The following is a 24,908-nucleotide window of genomic DNA, read 5'->3' as shown; positions in this document are numbered from 1 at the left end:
AAGATGCCGAGCTCGAGCGAAACTGTCCGGAACATCCGGCTGTAGCTTCTCAACATAAACAGCAATGGCGGAGGCAGCAGCAGCGTCAACGGCGGCTTCAGCAGTAACAGGCGGTTGGACAAAACACGTAACCTGCAGGTAGGACAAGACAATAGAACCAGCACATTCAGACGGCGATCGCACACCGTGCCGTTTGACGCCAGAATAACGCTGCCAGGGCAGCTTGTGAGGGATTGACGGGAATGTCTTTCAAGGGTCCGCTCAGCTGTTCGCGGAGCTAGCTGTAATGTTGTCATGTTCGCTGTGTTGTGGTCACACAGCAGCCTGGTTTGCTAGTTTAGCCACCGTCCTGCTAGCTACGCTTTCAACAGTCGGATCGGCAGCGCTGAACTGTAAAGCTAGTGTCACACAGCAGCCCCTCGACGGAAGCTCTAAGCTAGTCTCAGCTAGCAGTTCTCACTAGTTTCACATTCAAACCAACAAATTAATCTGCGTTTAAACCAGCGGCTTTAACTAGTTGTTGCCTTTCGGTGTCATATCATCTGCTAGGTTCACATCCGGACCAAGCTAGCGCCGCGGTCCCTTAAACATGACCGCGATGGCGTTATGAGAATGAAAGTACGAGATGACATCGACACGCTTTTGATTTGCCTACATCCAAGTGACTGTTTGGCTGTTTTTTAACGCTGATATTGGGCTCTAAAAGGAAACTGTTTCATGTGTTAAGTAAACTTTGATTTCCTTTTGTATTTCCAGATATTTCATGCACGGTCTGTGCAAAGAAGGGGAGAACTGTCGATATTCCCATGACCTGACCAGCAGCAAACCTGCCAGCATGATTTGCAAATTCTTTCAGAAGGGAAACTGCGCGTTTGGGGACCGTTGCAGGTAAAGACTGAACTGACACCAGAACGGGAATGTGCACCTGAGCGAAACCGAGCTTGCATGTTTGTGCTGCGATGCAGCGGCCCTGCAACGTGTTTTCAGCTGAGAGCTGAGCTGCTTTCTAAAAGTGGCAGCATAGCGGGTTTGCTAGCAGGGCTTCTCAGAAGTGTCCCCCTCAAGTAGCTGTGACACCCGAGACTGCGCCTTAATGTCAACATGCTGTTGGTCTGTGTGTGTGGCAGCTTTATGTGGGGTCAGAATCACACATGAGGACCTGCTGTTTTACTCTCCTGGATGAACTCTTGTATTTAAGATGACTGGGTCATGCTGTGTATTTTACACGGTGTCCCTCAGATTAGTAGGATGACAGTTTCAGAACATGCGTGGACACATTTAATTAAAATCTGACACAGTATGACTTGTTAGGAGTTTTTCTTGTAGAAGGACTTGTGGCGGTTCTAAGGGTGTTTTTAATTTAAATGTTAGTGAATATTTTTTTTATTTATACATAAGTACGTACAAGCATTCGATTATTTATATTGACCAAAAGAAGATGGTGAATTTTCCAATTCCCAGCGTTCTGATTGCTTTAGATTGAATAAGTTATTATTTATTGTTACTGTTGCAGAAAGAATGAAAGGTGAGTGGCTCTTCATCGGTTTAGCAGCTAAATATAAACAAAATGTACAACAATATAAAAATGTTTCCAGGCACTTTTCTTCTGTTCTTCTCAGTTTTAATGAAAATACAGTTGTACAGATCAAAACCTTTGTTAACAAGATGAAGATTGTTTCAGCCCTGCTTTGTTTCAGCACACAGCATGTTTGTACTATATTAATAAACAACAACATGTATACATACTAACGAGGCTCAAACATGCAGAGGTGTTTTTGAAGAGTGGATTAGGCTCCCAGTCGAGTCCTCAGACAATCAGCAGCTGCCTTGTAGAGCCAGTGTCGGCTCCAGTTAGTCTTAGCTGGTGAGTCAGTCTGAGGACCCCAGCAGCAGCTTTAATAGCAGTTTGCTATGTACTGAGTTACTGTTGTGTGTGTTGTTGTTGTTGTTAAGTCACATTCATCCATACCTGTGATTGAGCTGCACCCTGGAGGTGCTCTCGTTATTTTGGAGGCTCCACAGGCCTTCGCGCCCTGCATTGAGAGTCCAGAGAAAGCCTCTCGCTGTGGGGGTTTATTAAGGTTGAATTCCCTGGGCTCTATCTATTGTGATGCACTCTGTTTTGTTCCTTCACTGTGTCTCTCTGCTGCTTTCTCTGCTGCGGCCCCCAGGGCCAGACAGGGTGCACTGCAGCCTGCATGGCAATTGCATAATGCTCCATCTCTGTGTCTCTGTTTCTCTGTTGCTGGGTTCCCCAGGTTCACTGTGCTGCAGCTCCCTCCTCTCATTTCTTTATGCATTGCCTCAGCTCAGCGCCCTCCCCTCCCCACTTATTCAACACTCCACAGTCTAGGAATAGTCTGGTTGTGCTGTGAGCTCGTCTGACAGAAAGGAGAAAAAACATCAAGGGGAGAAAACGATGCATAAAGTAACAAAAGCAGCAAATGTGCTGGTAATTAAGATTTACTCAGTAAATGATTAAGAAAGCACGATGATGCCATATTGAGCTTACACTGAGTCACGGTGCACGATTTGTACCTGATGCATGCAGCTGTTCAGAGACAGGCAGGACTGAGTTTATGCAATTCTGAACACAGGTAACAGGAGAGTCACAGGGACGTTTTAACGCCAACACATTATGGAAGGGAGAGTGTGTGTGAGAGCTAAAGGTTTACCAATAGCCTTACCTGAAATGTGTCTGCTTTCATTCAAAGTCACGTTTACCATGTAATCTCTGTCCCAGTGATAATGAAGCAATAATGTAATGAAGAGTTTTAGATCTCGCTGTAGAAGTCGCGCTCTGCAGTTTTACTTCTTGCTCTTGCAAAGGCCAGATGATGTTACAGGGAGGCAAATGTTTGGGTGCACAGTAGAGAGTATACCTGCTGTGTCTGTGCATGGAGCTCCAGCTGCACAGCAGAAAGGCCCCCACAGGCTTACATATGTCGCCCAGTGGATAGCTGGCTCCCTTTACTTAACCTCCTGAGACCTGAGCTCTTCCATGGCATACATTTTAAAATTTCTCTTTGATATTTGGACATATTGGGACGCGATGAATGTAAAAACAAAGAATTACCAGATTTAAAAAAAAAAAAATTTAACCTGATTTTTGTATCTAAGAAAAAGGAGAGCCTCATATTCGTTTAAAACTTCGATAGAACAGTGGCAGTATGTAAGTGCATATCAGGCCCCTGCAGAGCAAAATTGAGTATTTTGGTCTAGACAACCCAAAATGTGATGTCCACATATGTGGATGCCAGGAGGTTAAAGAACCACAAAGCTCAGATTATCTCAAGAACATGAATAAAATCCTTCACGAGAGCTCTTATCCCTCAGCCATCACCATCCTGGATGCTGCTAAGTTAAAGACAATCATAACCAATTTAACCTTTGATGTACAATGTTTACTCCGTTGGTATTTGCATTAATGGGGACTAGTGCAAAATAGATTTGTTTGCCAGCTGCTGCCACTGTATCTAAGGAGGTGGAGCAGGTCATCTACTGATGGACTGGTGGTTCAATCCCCCAGTCTATATGCCAAATAGCCTTTGTTAGATATTAACCCCAGTTTGCTCTCCGTTGCCTCCATCAGAGTATGAATATTAGCTAGAAAGCACTTAAAGCATAGAAGAAAGTGCTTGTGTGGGATGAAGCTCCGGGAGAGGAAAGTGCTGTATAAGAATCGGCCCATTTAACTTTTTTCTTTTTGTTAGTTTGACGCTCGTTTTTTGCACTGAGAGAAATCCTCCTGAGTTTAGTTCTTCAGTCTTTTACTGCTGCAACGACATTAAGAGTCTGATTCTGTGTTGCTGCCATCAAATTTAAACGATTATTACTGTTCATTGCTCAATTTAAAATGTGATATTTCTTCTATATCTATTGTGAAGAAAATATGATTTGGGTATCTAGGTTGACGACATCCTAACATTGTTACTCCTGTTGTAAAGGCTGATGGAGTAGCAGGCGGGCAGCAGCGTGAACACGTTTCAGTGATTCTTGAGATAAGGGACCAAACATGTCCGGCAGATAAAACCCAATTTGGTGGGTTTTCTGCAGACAGTCCCAGTTTGTCAGGTCTGTTCTCCCACCACGTGTGACCAGGATGGGAGAATGAGATAAACTATACTGCCAGAAGGATTCGTCTCCTTCACTGACATCCTGTTCTTAATCTATAGGCTTTAACCCTTTAAAGCCGGTCAGAGCAGCACGCTCTGTTTTGCGTAACTATTTTTAAATCCCGGTAGCTCTGCAACCACGTGAGCTAGCGCAATAATGTTTTTTGCATATGAAACCGGAGGAGTTGTACTTACATCTTATGCCATCAGCTTGTCCTCGGTCACAGTTTCCTTCCACATATAACTTTGCAAAAACTGCATAAAAAGCGCTTGCAGCAACAAAAACATAATATTCCAGAAACACGCTTTGCCGATCTGATCAGCTGTTTGTAACACTTCCTACGTCCATCAGCGTGAACTATCACATGTCCGCCATGACCTGCCCGAAACAGGAAGTGACGTCATTTTCGCGGAAATGTAGTTTTTTTTTTTTTTTTTACCATCAAGGCCTCATGAGCCTATACTGGTGTTTTTAAAAGTTATGTTTGACTTTATGACTTTCTGTGTGGTTTCTGGGATGCTTAGGACTCATATTGCACTGCTGGAAATAGTTTATTTTGATGCATATGCTGCTTTTTTGCAAATTTGCATTATAATATTTATTTTCGTTTTTCCTGCAGCGTATAAAAATTGGTGTATTTCAAAAATAAAACTATGAAGACACTCAAAATAAATTTCCTGTGGTGGGAAACTATTTTGTGCAACTTTTTTGTATTTACAGTTTTGAGGGATAAGCCTCTTAAATTTCTCTAACTAGAAATATATGTTAAAAAAACAAAAACGATTTTCAATTTTTTTGTAGTTTATTGCACTTTTTTGAAATTTATGTAATTACTATGCACTTAATGCAGACATATTATTAAAATCTGGGCTGTAATGGTTGTATTGATGTATAGCAACTTGAAATGCTCCCAAAAATGGCTCCACAGCATGTAAACATATAATATAAGCTCTGGCAGACTTGGTTCTATGGTAGGTCTTAAAGGGTTAATGTCAGCCCTCTCTTTGCAACCATAACAGCAACAATTTTTGACTGCTCTTCCAGAAGCGAGGTCAGACACTGATGTTTGACGAGAAGGCCTGGATCGCAGTCTGCGCTTTTTAATTCATTGCAAAGGTGTTTGATCGGGTTGAGGTCAGGTTTCTGTGCAGGCCAGTCAAGTTCTTCTGCACCGAACTCGTTCATCCATGTCTCTATGGAGCGTTCTTCGTGCACAGTCATGCTGGAACATAAAGGGCTCATCTCCAAACTGTTCCTGCAAAGTTAGGAGCATGAAATGGTCCAGAGTTCCTGTCACTAAGGGACCAAGCCCAACTCTTGAAAAACAACCCCTTACCATTCCTCACTGCGGAGAACACATCTCCACACGTGGAAGCACGTGTTTTACACCACTGCATTGCACTTGTAATGTGATGCTGTTGCCCTATCAGCCCCTTTCCATGAAACTCTCTGCACATGGTTCTTGGGTTAATCTGTCCGTCAGATACACAACAAAGCTCTATTTTTGGTAGCGCATGCTAGCGGGCCGTCGTTATTACCGTGTTGTTTGGAAAATACGGCACACTTAAAATCAATCCTTTGATTTTTCTGAAAGTCGACAGAGCCCCTTATAATCCCGTGTGCCTTATGTATGAACTCTGGTTGTGTTTACTGACCTCGAAACGATTTTATGTTCACGGCGCTCGAAAATCTGTCAAATGTTTCAGTACGACTTTGCTGAGCTACGAAGCCGCACCGCTTGATGGATTGTCGGAGCATTACGGCTATCGTAGGCGGAGCCTCGCGGAGTGATACGTACTGTGCTTCAACATAATATTACCGTATTGTGTGTGTATAACCTCTTTTTAAGTGTTGTGGATATTATACATGGTTATGCTGCATACATGCATATAATGCATGGCGCCGAGTATGGCAGCCTCGGCGCGAGCTCCTCCTCCTTTTTGTGTTTAATTTAACTTTTCCTTTATTTTTTCACGAGTAGCACATGTCTCCTTGTGTACGACTGACAAACCTTACTGGACATAAAAGACGGACTTTCTCATCACTTTCCGGAGTTCAAGTTTCCGGACCGTTTGCAGACGCAGATTCATCTCACCTGAGACGCCTTTGTTCTCTGGCCCTGGAGGCCGCAAACGTCGACGCAGAGGGAGGAGATCTGGCGTTCTGGTTCGACTGAGACGGCGCACTAACAGACCACCGTTACCCAGTTTATTACTGGCTAATGTGCAGTCTCTGGAGAACGAGCTGTGCGAGCTCCGGGCACGGATCTCATTCCAGCGAGAGATGCGGGACTGCTGCGTGATCTGCCTCACAGAAACCTGGCTATCGGACAAGGTACCGGACTCCGCCATACAACTACCGTGGTTCTCTGTGCACCGCGCGGTCACAGGAGCTAACTGGGAAAAGCAGAGGCGGTGGTGTGTGTTTCATGATCAACAACAGCTGGTGTGATTATGCAAACGTGCACCCGGTCAAATCCTTCTGCTCACCATGACCTGGAGTACCTGATTAAGTGCCGGCCATTCTGGCTACCGAGGGACTTTACAGCAGTGATTATTACAGCTGTTTACATTCCCCCACAAGCCGACACTGACCGAGCACTCAGGGAACGGTACAGCGCGATCAGCAGCGAGGAAACCGCACACCCAGAGGCGGCGTTTATCACAGCCAGGGACTTTAACAAAGGAAACCTGAAGAAAGTTTCACCAAAACTCCACCAACACATCCATTTCAACACTCGTGGAGACCGGCTACTTGACCACTGCTACACCTCTTTCCGGGATGCGTACAAAGCCCTCCCTCGCGCCCCATTCGGCCAATCAGATCACCGCTCCATCCTGCTCCTGCCCGCCTACAGGCAGAAGCTGAAACAGGAAGCTCCAACCATGAGGGCGGTGCACAGTTGGACGGACCAATCTGAGTCTGCGCTGCGGGATTGTTTTGATCATGCGGACTGGGAAATGTTTCACGTGGCTGCTAAAGACATCGATGAGTCCACAGACTCAGTCTGCGGATTCATCAGGAAACGCGTGGAAGATGTCGTCCCATCCAGAACAGTTAAATCCTTCCCAAACCAAAAACCCTGGATTAATAGCGATGTTCGCACGGCACTGGCGGCACGGAGCACCGCTTTTGCCTCTGCGAACACATCGGACTACAAACACGCACATTACCAACTCTGGAAGACGATCAAAGCAGCCAAACGTGAGTACAGGGTGAAGCAACAGTTTGACAACCCTCGGAGTTTGTGGCAGGGACTAAACACAATCACAGACTTTAGAGGGAAACCCAGCACACCGCCGACCACGGCCTCTCTGTGTGAGGATCTAAACTTATTCTACGCTAGATTCGACACAGCGAACACCATGAGACCGGACAGTGTCTGAGGAGGATGTGCGGAGGTGCTTCAGGAAGGTGAACACGCAAAGCTACTGGTCCGGACGGGATTCCCGGCCAAGTCCTCAAGTCATGCGCGGCTCAGCTGGCTGGAGTGTTTACACGCATCTTCAACCTCTCCCTCTCTCTGTCTGTAGTCCCAGCCTGCTTCAAAGTGGCCACCATCATCCCTGCACCCAAATCCTCCACCATCATTAAACGACTGGCGACCTGTAGCCCTGACCCCCATCGTGAGCAAATGCTTCGAGAAGCTGGTCAGGGACTTTGTTTGCTCTGCACTACCCGACTCACTGGACCCTCTACAGTTCGCATACCGCCACAACAGGTCCACCGATGATGCCACAGCCCTGACACTACACACTGCCCTGTCACACCTGGAGAAGAGAGACACGTATGTGAGGATGCTGTTTGTAGATACAGCTCAGCATTCAACACCATCGTTCCCTCGAAGCTGGACAGGAAACTGCAGGATCTAGGACTGAGCAGCTCCCTCTGCAGCTGGATCCTTGACTTCCTGTCTGACAGACGTCAGGCTGGGCAGCATCACCTCATCCCCCATCACACTGAACACTGGTGCTCCACAGGGGTGTGTACTGAGCCCTCTCCTGTACTCGCTCTACACCTACGACTGCACGGCCACTAGCAGCTCCAACATCATTGTGAAGTTTGCGGACGACACTACAGTGGTGTTATCACCAACGGTGATGAGACAGGGAGGAGGTCAGCGCCCTGACCCACTGGTGTCAAGACAACCATCTCACCCTCAACGTCGCAAAGACAAAGGAGTTGATAGTGGACTTCTGGAGGTGCAGAGAAGTACACGCCCCCATCACCATCAACGGCGCTGCTGTGGAGAGAGTGAGCAGCTTCCGCTTCCTTGGTGTACATCTGGCTGAGGATCTTACGTGGTCAGGACACATAAACATAAGCAGCACCTCTTCTTTCTCAGGAGACTGAAAAGATTCGGCATGAGCCCCCGCATCCTCAGGACCTTCTATCGCTGTGCCACTGAGAGCATCCTCACTGGATGCATCACCACCTGGTACGGCAACAGCACCGCTTACAACCACAAAGCTCTGCAGAGAGTAGTGCGGTGCTCTGAACGGATGATTGGAGGTGAGCTTCCCTCCAGGACATCTACAGGAAGCGGTGCCTGAGGAAAGCGGGGAGGATCATCAAGGACTCCAGTCACCCCAGCCACAAACTGTTCAGACTGCTTCCATCAGGAGGTTCTGCAGCATCCGGTCCCGAACCAGCAGATTGAGAGAAGCTTTTTCCACCAGGCCATCAGACTGCTGAACACTTCATAGACACCTCACCTCCACTACTGGAACTTCAACATTATGCACTCCGCACTGTACATTAATGCCACTGTTTTGCACATGTCTGAACCAACTCTGTATATTTTATTTTATTGTTTACTCTATTTAATTTGTAAAATATGTAAACACACACACATTTTACGTTATTGTATTTTTGCACACCTCTGCTGCTTGTGAAGCTCGCACACAAGACTTTCACTCACATGTGCTGCACCAGTGTACCTGCACATGTGATGTGACAATAAAAGTCATTTGATTTGATTTGCTGAGGATCTGTCGGCTAATTTCCACTGGGAATGCTTTTTGTTAAACTGTCAGCGAGGAATTTGCATTTGTACTGTTAATTTTTAATATAACTTGCACTTTTAATGCACTTAAAGCAGCTTGTTTAAGTGAAAATGCATAATTTTTTTTTTTTTTTTTTTTTGCACTAATAAAGTTGAGGAGTTGTAAAGTATTTTGTCTCGTGTCAGTTACATCGTCAGTTATCTCGTTATCGCAGATTTTCAAATGTATATGGTGATAAATATTGTTGGTCATATCGCCCTGCTCTAGATGAGTTTGTCCTGTAAAGAGGCTCATGCAGCTCTCAAACGGCTGAAGTCGTGACAGCATCTTTATCAGCAGCAGCTGGGATCATCACCTCAAAGATAAGAGCTTCACTCCAGAGCTTCTCCACTGCAATCGAGATTCCTGAACTTTGGAAACTTGTTTTGGACTGGAAAAACTTTTGGACAGAAGCCGTTTTAGTTCCTGTTTGCACCTTTTTTTATTCATATTACTAGCACCTCAATTTGTATAACTTGATATTTTTTATTCTGACTTTCCCAGGGGTCTGCAACCTTTAACACCCAAAGAGCCATTTGGACCCGGTTTCCACGCAAAAGAAAACACTGGGAACCGCAAATACTGTTTGACGTCTAAAATGAAGATAACACTGTATATATGTTTTTTTATCTTTATGCTTTGTGTGAACAACTAAGGTGTGCTGCTTATGAAATCCATGAAGTGCTACAGAGAAAATTACATATAATTTATGTAATCAACACATTTTGAACTCTTAAAGAAATGTAACAAAAGGAAAGACACCCAGCTGAACTAAAATGATCCATGTAGCAAACAAAAACTGTTATATCGTCTTTGGGCTTTTGGAGCCTTGACCTGACTTTTAAAAAATAATTGAAAAAAAAGCTCTATGCTGCTGAAAGATGAAAAATAGATATTTGCAAAATTCTGCTTAAATATGTATTTTACCTGGTTAATGTGTGTGGCGGGCCGTGGTCTGCAGCGCCGCTGCAGGGGAGGCGATGCACCTGAGCGGCACCCGCAATCACGCCTCGCCGCCTTAACGTCTGTGCTGTTGTGTTGGTGTGTGTCGGGCTGTGAGCTGCAAAGCTACAGCCGGCTGTGTGCGTACAGCAACCGTGTGTGAAAAGCGTGTTGATGGAAACATCGTCAGATCTGCCGTGATATGTTGACAATGGGACCTCTGCTCCTGAACCTCTGCACACAGCATCTGCAAATCGGGGCTGTGCGAAGTCACTTTCATCTTTAAGCTGTCGTCTGTGAGGTGTGAGCGGTGTTTGTCTTTAACATAGTTCACGGTGGAGAACAGCTGCTGACATATTGTGGATCCGAAGATCCATAACTGACCTACCTGGGGTTGAAAGTCTCGATAAATGCACAGCGTTTCGGCGGGTACACCGGCTTCTGCGAGTGTGGCGCTTATTTTGAGCGATGGAAAAAATAATAGAATATAATTTTATTTTTATATATCACAATAATCTTCCAATTTAGAACTACAAGTTAAGAAAGAACTAAACACAAATAAAATACACTCAGGGCTCGCAAAATTTCAAAATCTCTGGTAGCCCTTCGGGCAGGCATTCTTCAGTTTTTGGTAGCCCAAAATAAATTTAAGTAGCCTGAATAAAAAAGAAAGCAATTTTTTTTATGTTTTGTTTCCATTACAATATTATACATTAAAGTATAATATTGTAATAGAAACAAAAATTAATCAAAAAAAATGTTAAAATAAAAATCACAACAACTGTATAAAAATTACAATCATCAACTCAAATACTTGGTTCTAATTGAACAGAAATTTCTATGAACTTGTAAGAACTGTGTAGGACATGAATCAGTCTGTGTCAGATCCTGAATCTGAACTTTCCACTGAAGTCACGGGTAAGAGGCAAGTGGAACCAAGATCGAGGCCATTTGCCTTTTGAAGTTTGCAAAGACTGCTAAATTTTGCCAATGGTAGTTCAGTCTTTGCAACATAGTAGCTGTTCTAAACAGCTTTTTCACGAGTTCTTGTTGTGCTTGGTTTATTTTTAGTATGTTTTTTGCAATTCTGTGAAAGATACTGCAGACTGGGCAATAATGCATTTCTTGCATTTCTCATGGGTTCTGATGGGGTCTTTCTTAAAATTACTGGTCCCAGTAACAAAGACGCTTGTCGACTCAGAAATCAAATGAAACTCACAACACACCTGGCAGAACATCATGTTATTTAGCTCGTCATATTCCAGCCACAGAAATTCTTTTGTCCATGAAACCAAAAAAGCTGCGCTTTCTTTTTGCCTCATAGTCTGATTTGTCATAACTTTTCCGTTTTGCGGTAAGCTTTTCTTTGGCTGCCCCTTCTTCACCCTGACCTGTCTTATTTGGCTCAGCAGAACTAAAATACCAGCGTAAATCCTGCTGCTTTTACACACGTACTTACAGAACGATCAGCGATTCTTTGCGCACTCAACCTCTCACATGTTTAAGCTTGATGCGAGAGATTTCACTTGTCGCGTTTGAATAGTAAGCTAATGAGTGATAAGACGATGTCAGAGGAATTGGTGCGCAATTAATCGTCACTCACCAATCAGTGCTGCTGCTCTCTACACACCGTTCGCGCGATCGCAAAATGAAAGTGAAAGCAAAACACAAGCGCAAATTCAAACGCGATTTCAATATGTCACATATTGACAGTGGCTCATCGATGCCAATGACATAATTACTCAGCTACATTGGCGAAAGAATGCAAAAGCATTGACATATATTTACCTTCCTACGATAGCCCAACGGGCAGGGCTGAGTTAGATTTTGGTAGCCCGACTGGAGAAATCGCTAGCCCCGGGACGTCGGGCTAGCGATTTTGCGAGCCCTGGCACTTCAGCTAAATACTTTTCCCAAACGGAGCCGCATCCTAAGGACTAAAGAGCCGCAGGTTGCCGACCCCTGGACTATCCCATTAAGTAATATTTAAAATACATTTGATTATTTTCAAATTGATGTTTCCTGGATGATTATCTAATTTGCTGTGGGCCGAGACGACAGGCTGATCCTCACAGGTGGGCGGAGCAGGTGAGCTACTGGATCCTAGAACAGCAGGTTTGTCCACAGGAAGCGGAGATGAGAGAGAATGAAATAATCATTGACTAATCAAAGACAAATCGGCAGATTAGTCGGCAACCAAAATCATTTTAGTTGTAGCCCTACTGACCACTTTGTGGAGATTTGCAGATCAGACTCTTGCACAGGTGACCTCCCATCACGGTACCGTGCTAGAACCCGTTCTTTCACAGATGTTTGTGGAAGCAGTCTGCAGGCCTGGCTGCTTGATTTTATCCACCTGTGACTCCAGACGTGATGGAACACCTGAATTTAATTATGTGAATGACTAAACCTGGTGTATTGTTATTAAGCTCCTCCACCTGGGGCAGCGACTCGTCCCAGACTCGGAGTGGGTGCTCCACCCTCAGATGAATGCATCAGGAACAAGTTGGAGTTTAGTCTTGTCCATACTACGAGGAGCCGGGACTGAACCAACTTCCTGATTAATGTAACAAGAAGCGATGTGTTGTTTGTATGCTGCTACATTGTAACAGTCCTGGTGTTGTTGCTGTTCTGCAGGTTTGAACACTCTAAACCAGTCAAGAACGAGGAACTGCCAGCCTCCCAGACGCTGCCGCTCGCCTCCGTCTCGCTGCCCAGTCCAGCAGATCCTGAGCCCAGTGGGCCGACGCCTGGACCAGTGGTGCCTGACTGGGTCAATGCTGCAGAGTTTGTTCCAGGACAGCCCTACTGTGGACGTGGTGAGCAGTCGGGGTTGATAACATCACGACACCTGCTAATGCTGATGCTTTTGCTGTTATGGGGGAAACAACTTAATTATGCACACATGCTGTCACATCGATGTTTTGTTTTCCTGACATTTAAACCCAAATAATGTCTGTGTGTGTGTGTGTGTGTCTGTGTTTGTGTGTCTGTGTGTGTGTGTGTGTGTGTGTGTGTGTGTGTGTGTGTGTGTGTGTGTGTGTGTGTGTGTGTCTGTGTGTGTGTGTGTGCAGCTGAGCCAGCGACTGTGGAGAGCACAGTCCCTCTCATTGAGGAGCTCGACCGTGATCCTGCGCTGGACAACGAAGATTTGAGGAAGCAGCTCTGTCCATATGCGGCTGTTGGAGAGTGCCGCTATGGAATCAACTGTGCTTATCTCCATGGCGATGTGTGTGACATGTGTGGCCTCCAGGTGCTCCACCCCTCTGACAACACTCAGCGCTCAGAGCATACCAAGGTAACGTCACAGCACAGCCGTCACCGTCTCTGCAATCATGTTATTGCACAAACTCGATGACGGAAACCAAAAACCTTTGAGATGCACCTCAAACCTTTAAGGCCATCGGAGCGTGCACGCCCCATTTTACGCAACGATTTTAAAATCCTGGTGGAATTGCAACCACACAGGCTCGTGCAATTATTATTATTATTATTTATTTTGCATGTGAAACTGGAGCAGTTGTACTTATGTAACATGGATCCAGCTTGTCCGGGTCGCAGTTTCCTTCCACAAACGGCAAAAATCGTGTAAAAAGCGCTGACAACAACAAAAATATTATAATCCAGAAACAGCTGATCAGCTGTTCATAGCACTTCCTACGTGAGAATAAATGTCAGCGCGAACTATCACGTCTGCCATTACCTGCAAAAACTGGAAGTGTCATTTTTCGTGGGAAACGTAGTTTTTTTTCCCTACAGGGTGTTTTTAAAAGACTTTGTGCCTCTGTGTGGTTTCATGGAGGCTTAGAGCTGAAGCTGCACTGTTGGAAATCCTTTATTTAGATGCTGTTTTGGTTTGGTTTTGTTTTTTTGCAAATTGTGCAAAACAATATTTATTTTCATTTTTCCTGCAGTTGATAAAAATGAGTGTATAGTGCAATTATTATTATTTATTTTGCATGCAACTTTTTGCGTAACAGTTTTGAGGGACGTCCCTCTGACGGTAAGGATTAATAATGTGATTATGAAATATCAGGTCTCTCCTCCAAGTGTCTGTTGGTACAAATCGATTTCTCTGCCTCACAGAAACCTGCTATAAATAAAATTGAATCCTCCTACATATTCAAATTGTTTTGTGTCGGAGCAGCACGCTCTGTTTTGCGTAACTATTTTTAAATCCCGGTAGCTCTGCAACCACGTGAGCTAGCGCAATAATTGTTTTTGCATATGAAACCGGAGGAGTTGTACTTACATCTTATGCCATCAGCTTGTCCTCGGTCACAGTTTCCTTCCACATATAGCTGCAAAAACTGCATAAAAAGCACTTGCAGCAACAAAAACATAATATTCCAGAAACACGCTTTGCCGATCCGATCAGCTGTTTGTAACACTTCCTACGTTGGAATAGACGTCAGCGTGAACTATCGCATGTCCGCCATGACCTGCCCGAAACCGGAAGTGACGTCATTTTTCGGAAATGTAGTTTTTACCATCAGGGCCTCATGAGCCTATACTGGTGTTTTTAAAAGTTATGTTTGACTTTCTGACTTTCTGTGTGGTTTCTGGGATGCTTAGGACTCATATTGCACTGCTGGAAATAGTTTATTTTGATGCATATGCTGCTTTTTTGCAAATTTGCATTATAATATTTATTTTCGTTTTTCCTGCAGTGTATAAAAATTGTTGTATTTCAAAAATAAAACTATGAAGACACTCAAAATAAATTTCCTGTGGTGGGAAACTATTTTGTGCAACTTTTTTGTATTTACAGTTTTGAGGGATAAGCCTCTTAAATTTCTCTAACTAGAAATATATGTTAAAAAAACAAAAACGATTTTACCTTTTTTTGTAGTTTATTGCACTTTTTTGCAATTTATGTAGTTACTATGCACTTAATGCAGACATATTATTAAAATTTGGGCTGTAATGGTTGTATTGATGTATAGCAACTTGAAATGCTCCCAAAAATGGCTCCACAGCATGTAAACATATAATATAAGCTCTGGCGGACTTGGTTCTGTGGTAGGTCTTAAAGGGTTAAAGGGGACATTTCACTAACTATAGGTGGGCATATATGTATTTGAAACTTGTTTCCAGTTGGTCCCCTCCACCCTGGAAAACGAACAATTCAGAGAAATCATTAAAATCCCAGACTCACACATTCGTGCCATGAGTGTAAATGCAGCTGTGGATTTCTTTTATCTGTCAGTGTTCCTCCTGCCTGAACGCAGTCTGACAAACACCACCGCCCAGTTTACAAGAAGCTGATTAAAGCCAGAAATGTTGTGCATGCAGTGAAGGCCTCTGTGTTGATTCCTCAGCTTACTGAAGGTCGTTCCCTGTTTCAGGCATGCATTGAAGCCCATGAGAAAGACATGGAGATATCATTTGCCATCCAGCGCAGCAAGGACATGATGTGCGGCGTGTGCATGGAGGTGGTGTTTGAGAAGGTCAACCTTAGCGAGCGCCGCTTTGGCATCCTCTCCAACTGCAACCACTGCTACTGTCTGAAGTGCATTCGCAAGTGGAGGAGTGCCAAGCAGTTTGAGAGCAAAATCATCAAGTAAGTGCTTCAGTCTGTTGTTGCCTTGGAACGAAGGACAAAGTGACAGGTGTGGGTGTGGAGTGAGAGTCTGTAGGACATCAGAGCTTGTTGTTTTACGGCTGGTCAGGGTGGACAGCTAGTAAATGGTTTTCTCCTCTACCTGAGCGCTCAAAGCATTTATACAACTTGCCTCGTTCACTCATTCATACTAGCAAGGATGGGAGTGTGAGGATTTTTGACAGCAGCCTGGGATCAAACCGAGATGAGCTGCTCCACCTCCTGAGCTCCAGCCAACACACCCGAGCGTCTACTCTTTTAAAAGCTCTGTGAATATCTGTATCTGCAGAAAGTGGAATGCAAAAATATAGGAAAAATGATGCTTATAGAAAACATCAGGTTCATCGCACATCTGTCAAGAAAACATCAGCTCTTTCAATGCGACACTAGCCGAGGTCTTTGACCGCTAACCCTGCTCTCAGGGTGGAGCAGGTTGTCTGATGGTTTGATCCCCAGCTGTTCTAGTGTGATTTTATTCAGTGTTTTATTCAGTTCCATTTTATTTATATAAATAATATTTACAACAATAGTCACTTAAAGCCATTTTATATTGTCAGATAATGACCCCAACAAATATGAGACGGGGTCAAAACTAAAATAATTTTTCTTTTTTGGGGCAGGTCTTGTCCAGAGTGTCGAATCACATCCAATTTTGTCATCCCGAGTGAGTACTGGGTGGAAGATAAGGACGACAAGCAGAAACTCATCCAGAAATACAAAGACGGCATGGGGTAGGGTTTGCATGACACGCCCACACACTCAGTAAAGAGCATCGCTGCTGCAACAAGGCGTTGCACCATCTCATGTATACACAACATATTGTGTAGTGTGGGAAACAGTGACACAAAGTTGTTGTTCATCTTTAGTTTGACTAAACTAAAGACGAACAACAACTTTGTGTTGTTAAAAGGCAGGTTTCATAACTAAGCCTCTGCAGCTGGCCAATGGCAGCGAGTTAACTCCTGCAGGAAGAAGAAGGCAGATTTTTGAATAGGAAGCTGTGATCAGAGTCACAGCAGTGGGATGGTGAGTGCACAGTGTGGGGAGTCGTGATCTGAAACTGAAACACATCCGTCAGCAGGGATTAGCGTTCCTGGTGCGAGCCATCGAGACGGCGTCTTTACTCTCTGGTTTGCTCTTTGCCTTCTCCAGAAGTAAACCATGCCGATACTTCGATGAGGGTCGTGGGACGTGCCCCTTTGGCTCAAACTGCTTCTACAAGCACGCCTTTCCTGACGGGCGGCTGGAGGAAGCTCAGCCTCAGCGAAGACAGACTGGATCCAACAGCAGGAACCGGGTAACTTTTCCTGAACTTTTCCATATCGTAGCCGGACAGGAGAGTGTGTTTATCTTCTGCTCTGGACACCCACTGCAAGTGAGTGGTGTGGGGGGGGTGGGGGAGATGGGGAAGGAAGGAAGGGTTGACTCGAGGTGTAGCTGGAAGGGAGGGAGGGAGGGAGGAAGGAGGGAAGGAAGGAAGGAAGGGTTGACTCGAGGTGTGGCAGGAAGGAAGGAAGGAAGGGTTGACTCGAGGTGTAGCTGGAAGGAAGGAAGGGAGGAAGGGAGGGAGGGAGGGAGGAAGGGAGGGAGGAAGGGTTGACTCGAGGTGTAGCTGGAAGGGAGGGAGGGAGGGAGGAAGGAGGGAAGGAAGGAAGGAAGGGTTGACTCGAGGTGTGGCAGGAAGGAAGGAAGGAAGGGTTGACTCGAGGTGTAGCTGGAAGGGAGGAAGGGAGGGAGGGAGGGAGGAAGGGAGGGAGGAAGGAAGGAAGGGTTGACTCGAGGTGTAGCTGGAAGGAAGGAAGGAAGGTAGGAAGGAAGGAAGGGTTGACTCGAGGTGTAGCTGGAAGGAAGGAAGGAAGGAAGGGTTGACTCGAGGTGTAGCTGGAAGGAAGGGAGGGAGGGAGGGAGGAAGGAAGGAAGGAAGGAAGGGTTGACTCGAGGTGTAGCTGGAAGGAAGGGAGGGAGGAAGGGAGGGTTGACTCGAGGTGTAGCTGAGAGGAAGGAAGAAGGAAGGAAGGAAGGAGGGAAGGAAGGAAGGAAGGGTGGGTTGACTCGAGGTGTAGAAGGAAGGAAGGAAGGAAGGGTTGACTCGAGGTGTAGCTGGAAGGAAGGGAGGAAGGAAGGAAGGAAGGGTTGACTCGAGGTGTAGCTGGAAGGAAGGAAGGAAAGAAGGAAGGAAGGAAGGAAGGGTTGACTCGAGGTGTAGCTGGAAGGAAGGAAGGAAGGGTTGACTCGAGGTGTAGCTGGAAGGAAGGAAGGAAGGGTTGACTCGAGGTGTAGCTGGAAGGGAGGAAGGGAGGGAGGAAGGAAGGAAGGAAGGGTTGACTCGAGGTGTAGCTGGAAGGAAGAAAGGAAGGTAGGAAGGAAGGAAGGGTTGACTCGAGGTGTAGCTGGAAGGAAGGGAGGGAGGGAGGAAGGAAGGAAGGAAGGGTTGACTCGAGGTGTAGCTGGAAGGAAGGAAGGAAGGAAGGAAGGAAGGGTTGACTCGAGGTGTAGCTGGAAGGGAGGGAGGGAGGGAGGAAGGAAGGAAGGAAGGGTTGACTCGAGGTGTAGCTGGAAGGGAGGGAGGGAGGGAGGAAGGAAGGAAGGAAGGGTTGACTCGAGGTGTAGCTGGAAGGGAGGGAGGGAGGAAGGAAGGAAGGAAGGAAGGGTTGACTCGAGGTGTAGCTGGAAGGAAGGAAGGAAGGAAGGAAGGAAGGGTTGACTCGAGGTGTAGCTGGAAGGAAGGAAGGGTTGACTCGAGGTGTAGCTGGAAGGAAGGAAGGAAGGAAGGAAGGAAGGGTTGACTCGAGGTGTAGCTGGAAGGGAGGAAGGGAGGGAGGAAGGAAGGAAGGAAGGGTTGACTCGAGGTGTAGCTGGAAGGAAGAAAGGAAGGTAGGAAGGAAGGAAGGGTTGACTCGAGGTGTAGCTGGAAGGAAGGGAGGGAGGGAGGAAGGAAGGAAGGAAGGGTTGACTCGAGGTGTAGCTGGAAGGAAGGAAGGAAGGAAGGAAGGAAGGGTTGACTCGAGGTGTAGCTGGAAGGGAGGGAGGGAGGGAGGAAGGAAGGAAGGAAGGGTTGACTCGAGGTGTAGCTGGAAGGGAGGGAGGGAGGGAGGAAGGAAGGAAGGAAGGGTTGACTCGAGGTGTAGCTGGAAGGGAGGGAGGGAGGAAGGAAGGAAGGAAGGAAGGGTTGACTCGAGGTGTAGCTGGAAGGAAGGAAGGAAGGAAGGAAGGAAGGGTTGACTCGAGGTGTAGCTGGAAGGAAGGAAGGGTTGACTCGAGGTGTAGCTGGAAGGAAGGAAGGAAGGAAGGAAGGAAGGGTTGACTCGAGGTGTAGCTGGAAGGAAGGAAGGAAGGAAGGAAGGAAGGAAGGAAGGAAGGGTTGACTCGAGGTGTAGCTGGAAGGAAGGGAGGAAGGAAGGAAGGAAGGGTTGACTCGAGGTGTAGCTGGAAGGAAGGAAGGAAAGAAGGAAGGAAGGAAGGAAGGGTTGACTCGAGGTGTAGCTGGAAGGAAGGAAGGAAGGAAGGAAGGAAAGAAGGAAGGAAGGAAGGAAGGGTTGACTCGAGGTGTAGCTGGAAGGAAGGAAGGAAAGAAGGAAGGAAGGAAGGAAGGGTTGACTCGAGGTGTAGCTGGAAGGAAGGAAGGAAGGGTTGACTCGAGGTGTGGCAGGAAGGAAGGAAGGAAGGGTTGACTCGAGGTGTAGCTGGAAGGGAGGAAGGGAGGGAGGAAGGAAGGAAGGAAGGGTTGACTCGAGGTGTAGCTGGAAGGAAGAAAGGAAGGTAGGAAGGAAGGAAGGGTTGACTCGAGGTGTAGCTGGAAGGAAGGGAGGGAGGGAGGAAGGAAGGAAGGAAGGAAGGAAGGAAGGGTTGACTCGAGGTGTGGCAGGAAGGAAGGAAGGAAGGGTTGACTCGAGGTGTAGCTGGAAGGAAGGAAGGAAGGAAGGAAGGAAGGAAGGGTTGACTCGAGGTGTAGCTGGAAGGAAGGAAGGAAAGAAGGAAGGAAGGAAGGAAGGAAGGGTTGACTCGAGGTGTAGCTGGAAGGGAGGGAGGGAGGAAGGAAGGAAGGAAGGAAGGAAGGAAGGGTTGACTCGAGGTGTAGCTGGAAGGAAGGAAGGAAGGAAGGAAGGAAGGGTTGACTCGAGGTGTAGCTGGAAGGGAGGGAGGGAGGGAGGAAGGAAGGAAGGAAGGGTTGACTCGAGGTGTAGCTGGAAGGGAGGGAGGGAGGGAGGAAGGAAGGAAGGAAGGGTTGACTCGAGGTGTAGCTGGAAGGGAGGGAGGGAGGAAGGAAGGAAGGAAGGAAGGGTTGACTCGAGGTGTAGCTGGAAGGAAGGAAGGAAGGAAGGAAGGAAGGGTTGACTCGAGGTGTAGCTGGAAGGAAGGAAGGAAGGAAGGATGGAAGGAAGGAAGGAAGGGTTGACTCGAGGTGTAGCTGGAAGGAAGGAAGGAAGGAAGGAAGGAAGGGTTGACTCGAGGTGTAGCTGGAAGGAAGGAAGGAAGGAAGGAAGGAAGGAAGGGTTGACTCGAGGTGTAGCTGGAAGGAAGGAAGGAAGGAAGGAAGGAAGGGTTGACTCGAGGTGTAGCTGGAAGGAAGGAAGGAAAGAAGGAAGGAAGGAAGGAAGGAAGGGTTGACTCGAGGTGTAGCTGGAAGGGAGGGAGGGAGGGAGGAAGGAAGGAAGGGTTGACTCGAGGTGTAGCTGGAAGGGAGGAAGGAAGGAAGGAAGGAAGGAAGGAAGGAAGGAAGGAAGGAAGGAAGGAAGGAAGGAAGGAAGGAAGGAAGGAAGGAAGGAAGGAAGGGTTGACTCGAGGTGTAGCTGGAAGGAAGGAAGGAAGGAAGGAAGGGTTGACTCGAGGTGTAGCTGGAAGGGAGGGAGGGAGGGAGGGAGGAAGGAAGGAAGGAAGGGTTGACTCGAGGTGTAGCTGGAAGGGAGGGAGGGAGGGAGGGAGGGAGGGAGGGAGGAAGGAAGGAAGGAAGGAAGGAAGGGTTGACTCGAGGTGTAGCTGGAAGGGAGGGAGGGAGGGAGGAAGGAAGGAAGGAAGGGTTGACTCGAGGTGTAGCTGGAAGGAAGGAAGGAAGGAAGGAAGGAAGGGTTGACTCGAGGTGTAGCTGGAAGGAAGGAAGGAAGGAAGGAAGGAAGGAAGGAAGGGTTGACTCGAGGTGTAGCTGGAAGGAAGGAAGGAAGGAAGGAAGGAAGGGTTGACTCGAGGTGTAGCTGGAAGGCAACGATGGTGCAGGAAACATTAGAAGTGAAATAAAAACACGAGAACGTGTCCACGCTGTGGTGTCCACGCCGTGGTGTCCACGCTGTGTCCACGCCGTGTCCACGCCGTGTCCACGTTGTGTCCACATGGTTAAAAGCACAAATGTGTTTCGTTGTTTTCTTGCGGTTCCTTTCAGAACTCGAGGCGAACGCCGCTGTGGGACATCCTCGACGAGCGGGAAAGCACCGACTCCTTCGACAACGAGGACGAGGAGATGGTAACGTTCGAGCTGAGCGACATGCTCCTCATGCTGCTCGCCGCGGGAACCGACGACGAGGTGACCGACTCAGAGGACGAGTGGGACTTGTTTCACGAGGAGCTGGACGATTTCTATGAGATTTACCTATAGCAGCCCGACCGCCGGCGCCCTACGTCCACCCTCTGCCCCTCACCTCCCCGTATATACTAGACACTAGAATGGACTGTCTTGTGCGAGTGATGGACAGTAGCTTTCCCTCCACCCCTGTATTGTGGCAGTGCCTTTAAGCAGGCCATTAATAATGAACTTCTAAAATATTTAAAAAACAAAAAAAAGGAAAAACCAACAAGTCAGTGCACTCGTGCTAAACATTTTCTAGACATTTATTCTTGTGAGTCTTTCTCGTGTGGTTCATGTTAAAAGGAAATGATAAAAGAACTCAGTATAAAATTTAACAAAGCTTATAACTTTCTTCAAATAATAAAAATTGTCAAGTTTATTTGTGGGCGAGGGTTTGACTTCTTCTCTAGCCAGGTGTTTGTACATAATCCCGACTTTACAGATGCACTCGAGCTTACTCGGCACCATTTACTGTAACCGTGCGGCCGTGTTGTAAGATTTTATAGATGGTTTTTGAAGATCCGAATCTTTTTCTTTATGAACGCTGATGACAGCAAATATATTGTGCAGATGGTTAATAAATTAGCTGTAATGACGACATCTTCCTACAGTTCACGCCATTAAAGCATTTTATACCTCAACATAAACTGTAGAAAATCAAACGATGGACTGAAGTGTCCTGATGCAGGACGGCGTCTTTGTTACCGTCAGGCTTCACTTATTGAACAGCTCCAAACACTCAGAGCAAACACAGGAGTTTGTTGTATGGAACAAATGAGGTCCACAGTGTGACTGATGGCAGCTGAACAAAGGTTTGGGCGTCGGGCGTCCTTCACCCTCCTGAGTCTCATGTCACCTGTTTCTCAGCTGAGACGTTGAGCTCAGATCTGACACATCAGTGTGATTCTCACGGTTACAGCAGTACTACTGAACAAAATGCAAGTGTCGAAGCCACTAGTGGACCGAGTTCGTGAGCTGCTCAATAACCGAAGCATCTGCTACCCCCGTGCACCCGACGGAGCAGTCTGTGGGTGATCACCTGTATTTGAGGAGAATATTTGCCCCGTACATGTGCCAGCTGCAGTATCAGTCAGATAAATGATGTAAGCATGGACACTTGTGAAAACCAGCCTCTAACCCCGACTCCGGGGGCTCGAGGTGCCACAGAGCAAGCCCTCCCCAGAACCAGCTCGAACGTCACTGCTTGAGCTCAAACGGACTTCAGTAACCTTGAAGCTGAGACGCTGACCCACACTCCTGACAGCTGGTGCTGACTTGTTGAATGCCACTGGAATGCATATGTTTATACTGAAATGAGTGTTTTCAATGTTCCACAGCCATCCATCCTAACTTGACATTAAAGTTTAAAACCTGCCTGCTGTGTCGACTGTTCATGGATCAGCTTCACTCAACATTCTGATTAGCAGCTGTTTTTAAGAACAACAAATTTCAGCCTTTGTCATGTTTGTGCGACATAAAACAACAACTCATTTAGCTCTTTTGTGTGTTTTGGATAATTGTCTCCCGTCTGTGCCCGGCGTCTCTGCTTGCTTTCTTGAACAGCCTTCGGTGTAGAATTCCTTCATTTAAAAATGTTCTTGAAATTCTGAATATTTCCGATGGTGCTAAATGTGTAAACCAGCTGCTGGTCAAACTCTGGGCTCTTTTTGTGTGGAGATTCAAACTGGGGGTGTCCACAGACTTTTCATGTGCTGTTGTGGTTGCGTATCGATCGTTTCGTAACCTCCTTGCCACACCCAAAGTCCTACAAAACCTTTATTTAGGAAAGCTTTTTTTAATTTTTACTTTTTGGCTGGCTGACCAAAATTACAGCGCGCAGCATCGACTCGTCCAATAGATCAGAAAACACCCCAGAACAACATCCACAGAGCTGCAGGCCTCAGTTAAAGTCAGTGTTCATGGCTCCATCATTAGAAACTGGACAAAAGTGTCCTGCATGGCAGAGCCCCGAGATAAAAACCACTGCTGAGCAACAGGAACGTAAAGGTCATCCTGATGACCCCCGAGATGGGCTGACGAGACAACAGTTCAACTTTTTGGAAGGTGTGTCCTGTTACATCTGGTGTAAAAATAACATTTGAGCAAAGGAAGATCATGCCAACAGTAAAACACGGTGGTGATAGTGTGATGGCCTGATGCTGTTCTGTGGGAGATGGAGCCACGAATTGGTGCTGCAGAGACAACCAGTTAATAGGTTTAGGTTTTCCACACAGGTAGGTCTGGATTTATTTCCCCTTAATAAACACCTGAACGAGGAATCAGACGAATGAACATTTGGTTGATTTAAGTTCAATCAACTTCATATTTAAACAGTAGAAAAAATTAAGCTGATGAAAATTTAAAATGAAATCTAATATCAACAGTAAAAGAAGAATCTGAGTTTTTTTGCATCTTTACATGAATGTTTAGATCTGAATTTAACTCAGTTTGTTCACAATTTAATATATTTTGTATACAAGGAAGAGAGAAACCAAAGAACTGATTTCTGTCAGGGATTCATCTAGTGTCACAAACCCCACCGTGAAGTGAAAATGGAGTCAAAGCTGCTGCTGGAGAGTCTTTTAAGGGTTTTATGAGATATACTGTTTATTCACAGAAGACCATAAACCAGTAAAGAAGAAAGAGCTGTGACAAACGTCCTTCTTCATTAACAGTTCGGCTGCTTTGCGCTTCTCTGGTTCGTCCATTCCTCTGCAGCTCGGATTAAACGGTAAAATGTGATCATCTTGGTTAAAAGGAGGGAGGAGCGGAGTGGGCCAGTGCCCTACACTGTTTGTGGTCAATTATGACAGCTCCAGTCCAGCCGTGATGGGCGGCCTGACACAGACTGTTGCTTTAGGAACTCCAGTCCTGTTTGCCGGTGTTGTGCCAAAAAGTGATTTCTAATGTTTCCGTGTATTTTTATGTGTAATATCTTTACGTATGTTCGTAAATAGACTTCGGTGAACAGCGTTTACAAAGAGGTTATATATAGAATTAAAAAATTATTCGTTTTTCAAGTATCTTTACAACTCTGTGTTATTGTACTTACATTATAACCAATCCGCTCCTTTATCCCCACTTAAAATATTTTTACTGAACTATCGTAATATTTGCTGCCATTTCTTCTCCTCTTGGCCAACTTACTCTGACAAAATACATTTTTAATGTTAATGAGATTTTTTTTTAACTGCATAAATAAAGGTTATATAAAAGTCACTGCCAAAAACTGATTGCGGCTTCTACTTGTTACACGAATGTTGTTTGTGGCTCAAGATGACTTTATGTCACCCATAAGGGATGCATTTGACATATGTTTAACATATTATAGCCCAACAACTTACTTATAGCAGTTTAAATACGAGCAATCAGCTTTTGGCAAATACCGGTGTTCTGGGAATCCATCCTACCTGGCAAACCATCCTACCCGTTGTTTCTGCGCATGCGCACAACACAAAATTCAGTGGCAAATTGTCCTACCTTTGTGAGTATTAGCTAGAAAAATACTCTGACTGGTAAAATTAACTGCCAAACCAACCTACCCTTGTGAATGTCACCTACAGGCATACTTAAACTGCTAAAATTTTGTGACAAATCGTCCTACTTTTGTTAATCTGAGCTAGAAGCGTACTTTAACAGCTGAAAT

General features: G+C 46.0%; 1 protein-coding gene across 1 annotated transcript; it reads left to right on the top strand.

The window, feature by feature from the left end:
* On the top strand, positions 1-22,636 carry mkrn1 (makorin, ring finger protein, 1). Its single transcript, XM_087830465.1, has 8 exons — positions 1-138; positions 757-888; positions 12,741-12,922; positions 13,178-13,401; positions 15,452-15,666; positions 16,326-16,436; positions 16,858-17,002; positions 21,080-22,636. Exons 1-8 carry the CDS (start codon positions 65-67, stop codon positions 21,290-21,292), a joined length of 1,296 nt encoding a protein of 431 aa, XP_087686591.1. The 5' UTR covers positions 1-64; the 3' UTR covers positions 21,293-22,636.
* Positions 22,637-24,908: the final 2,272 nt, after the last annotated feature.

The sequence above is a fragment of the Neolamprologus brichardi genome, chromosome 17 (genome assembly GCF_056152115.1).
Source record: "Neolamprologus brichardi isolate AB-2024 chromosome 17, ASM5615211v1, whole genome shotgun sequence".
Lineage (NCBI taxonomy): Eukaryota > Metazoa > Chordata > Actinopteri > Cichliformes > Cichlidae > Neolamprologus > Neolamprologus brichardi.
The sequence above is the reverse complement of the archived record's forward strand: the minus strand, read 5'-3'. Positions and strand labels throughout refer to the sequence as shown.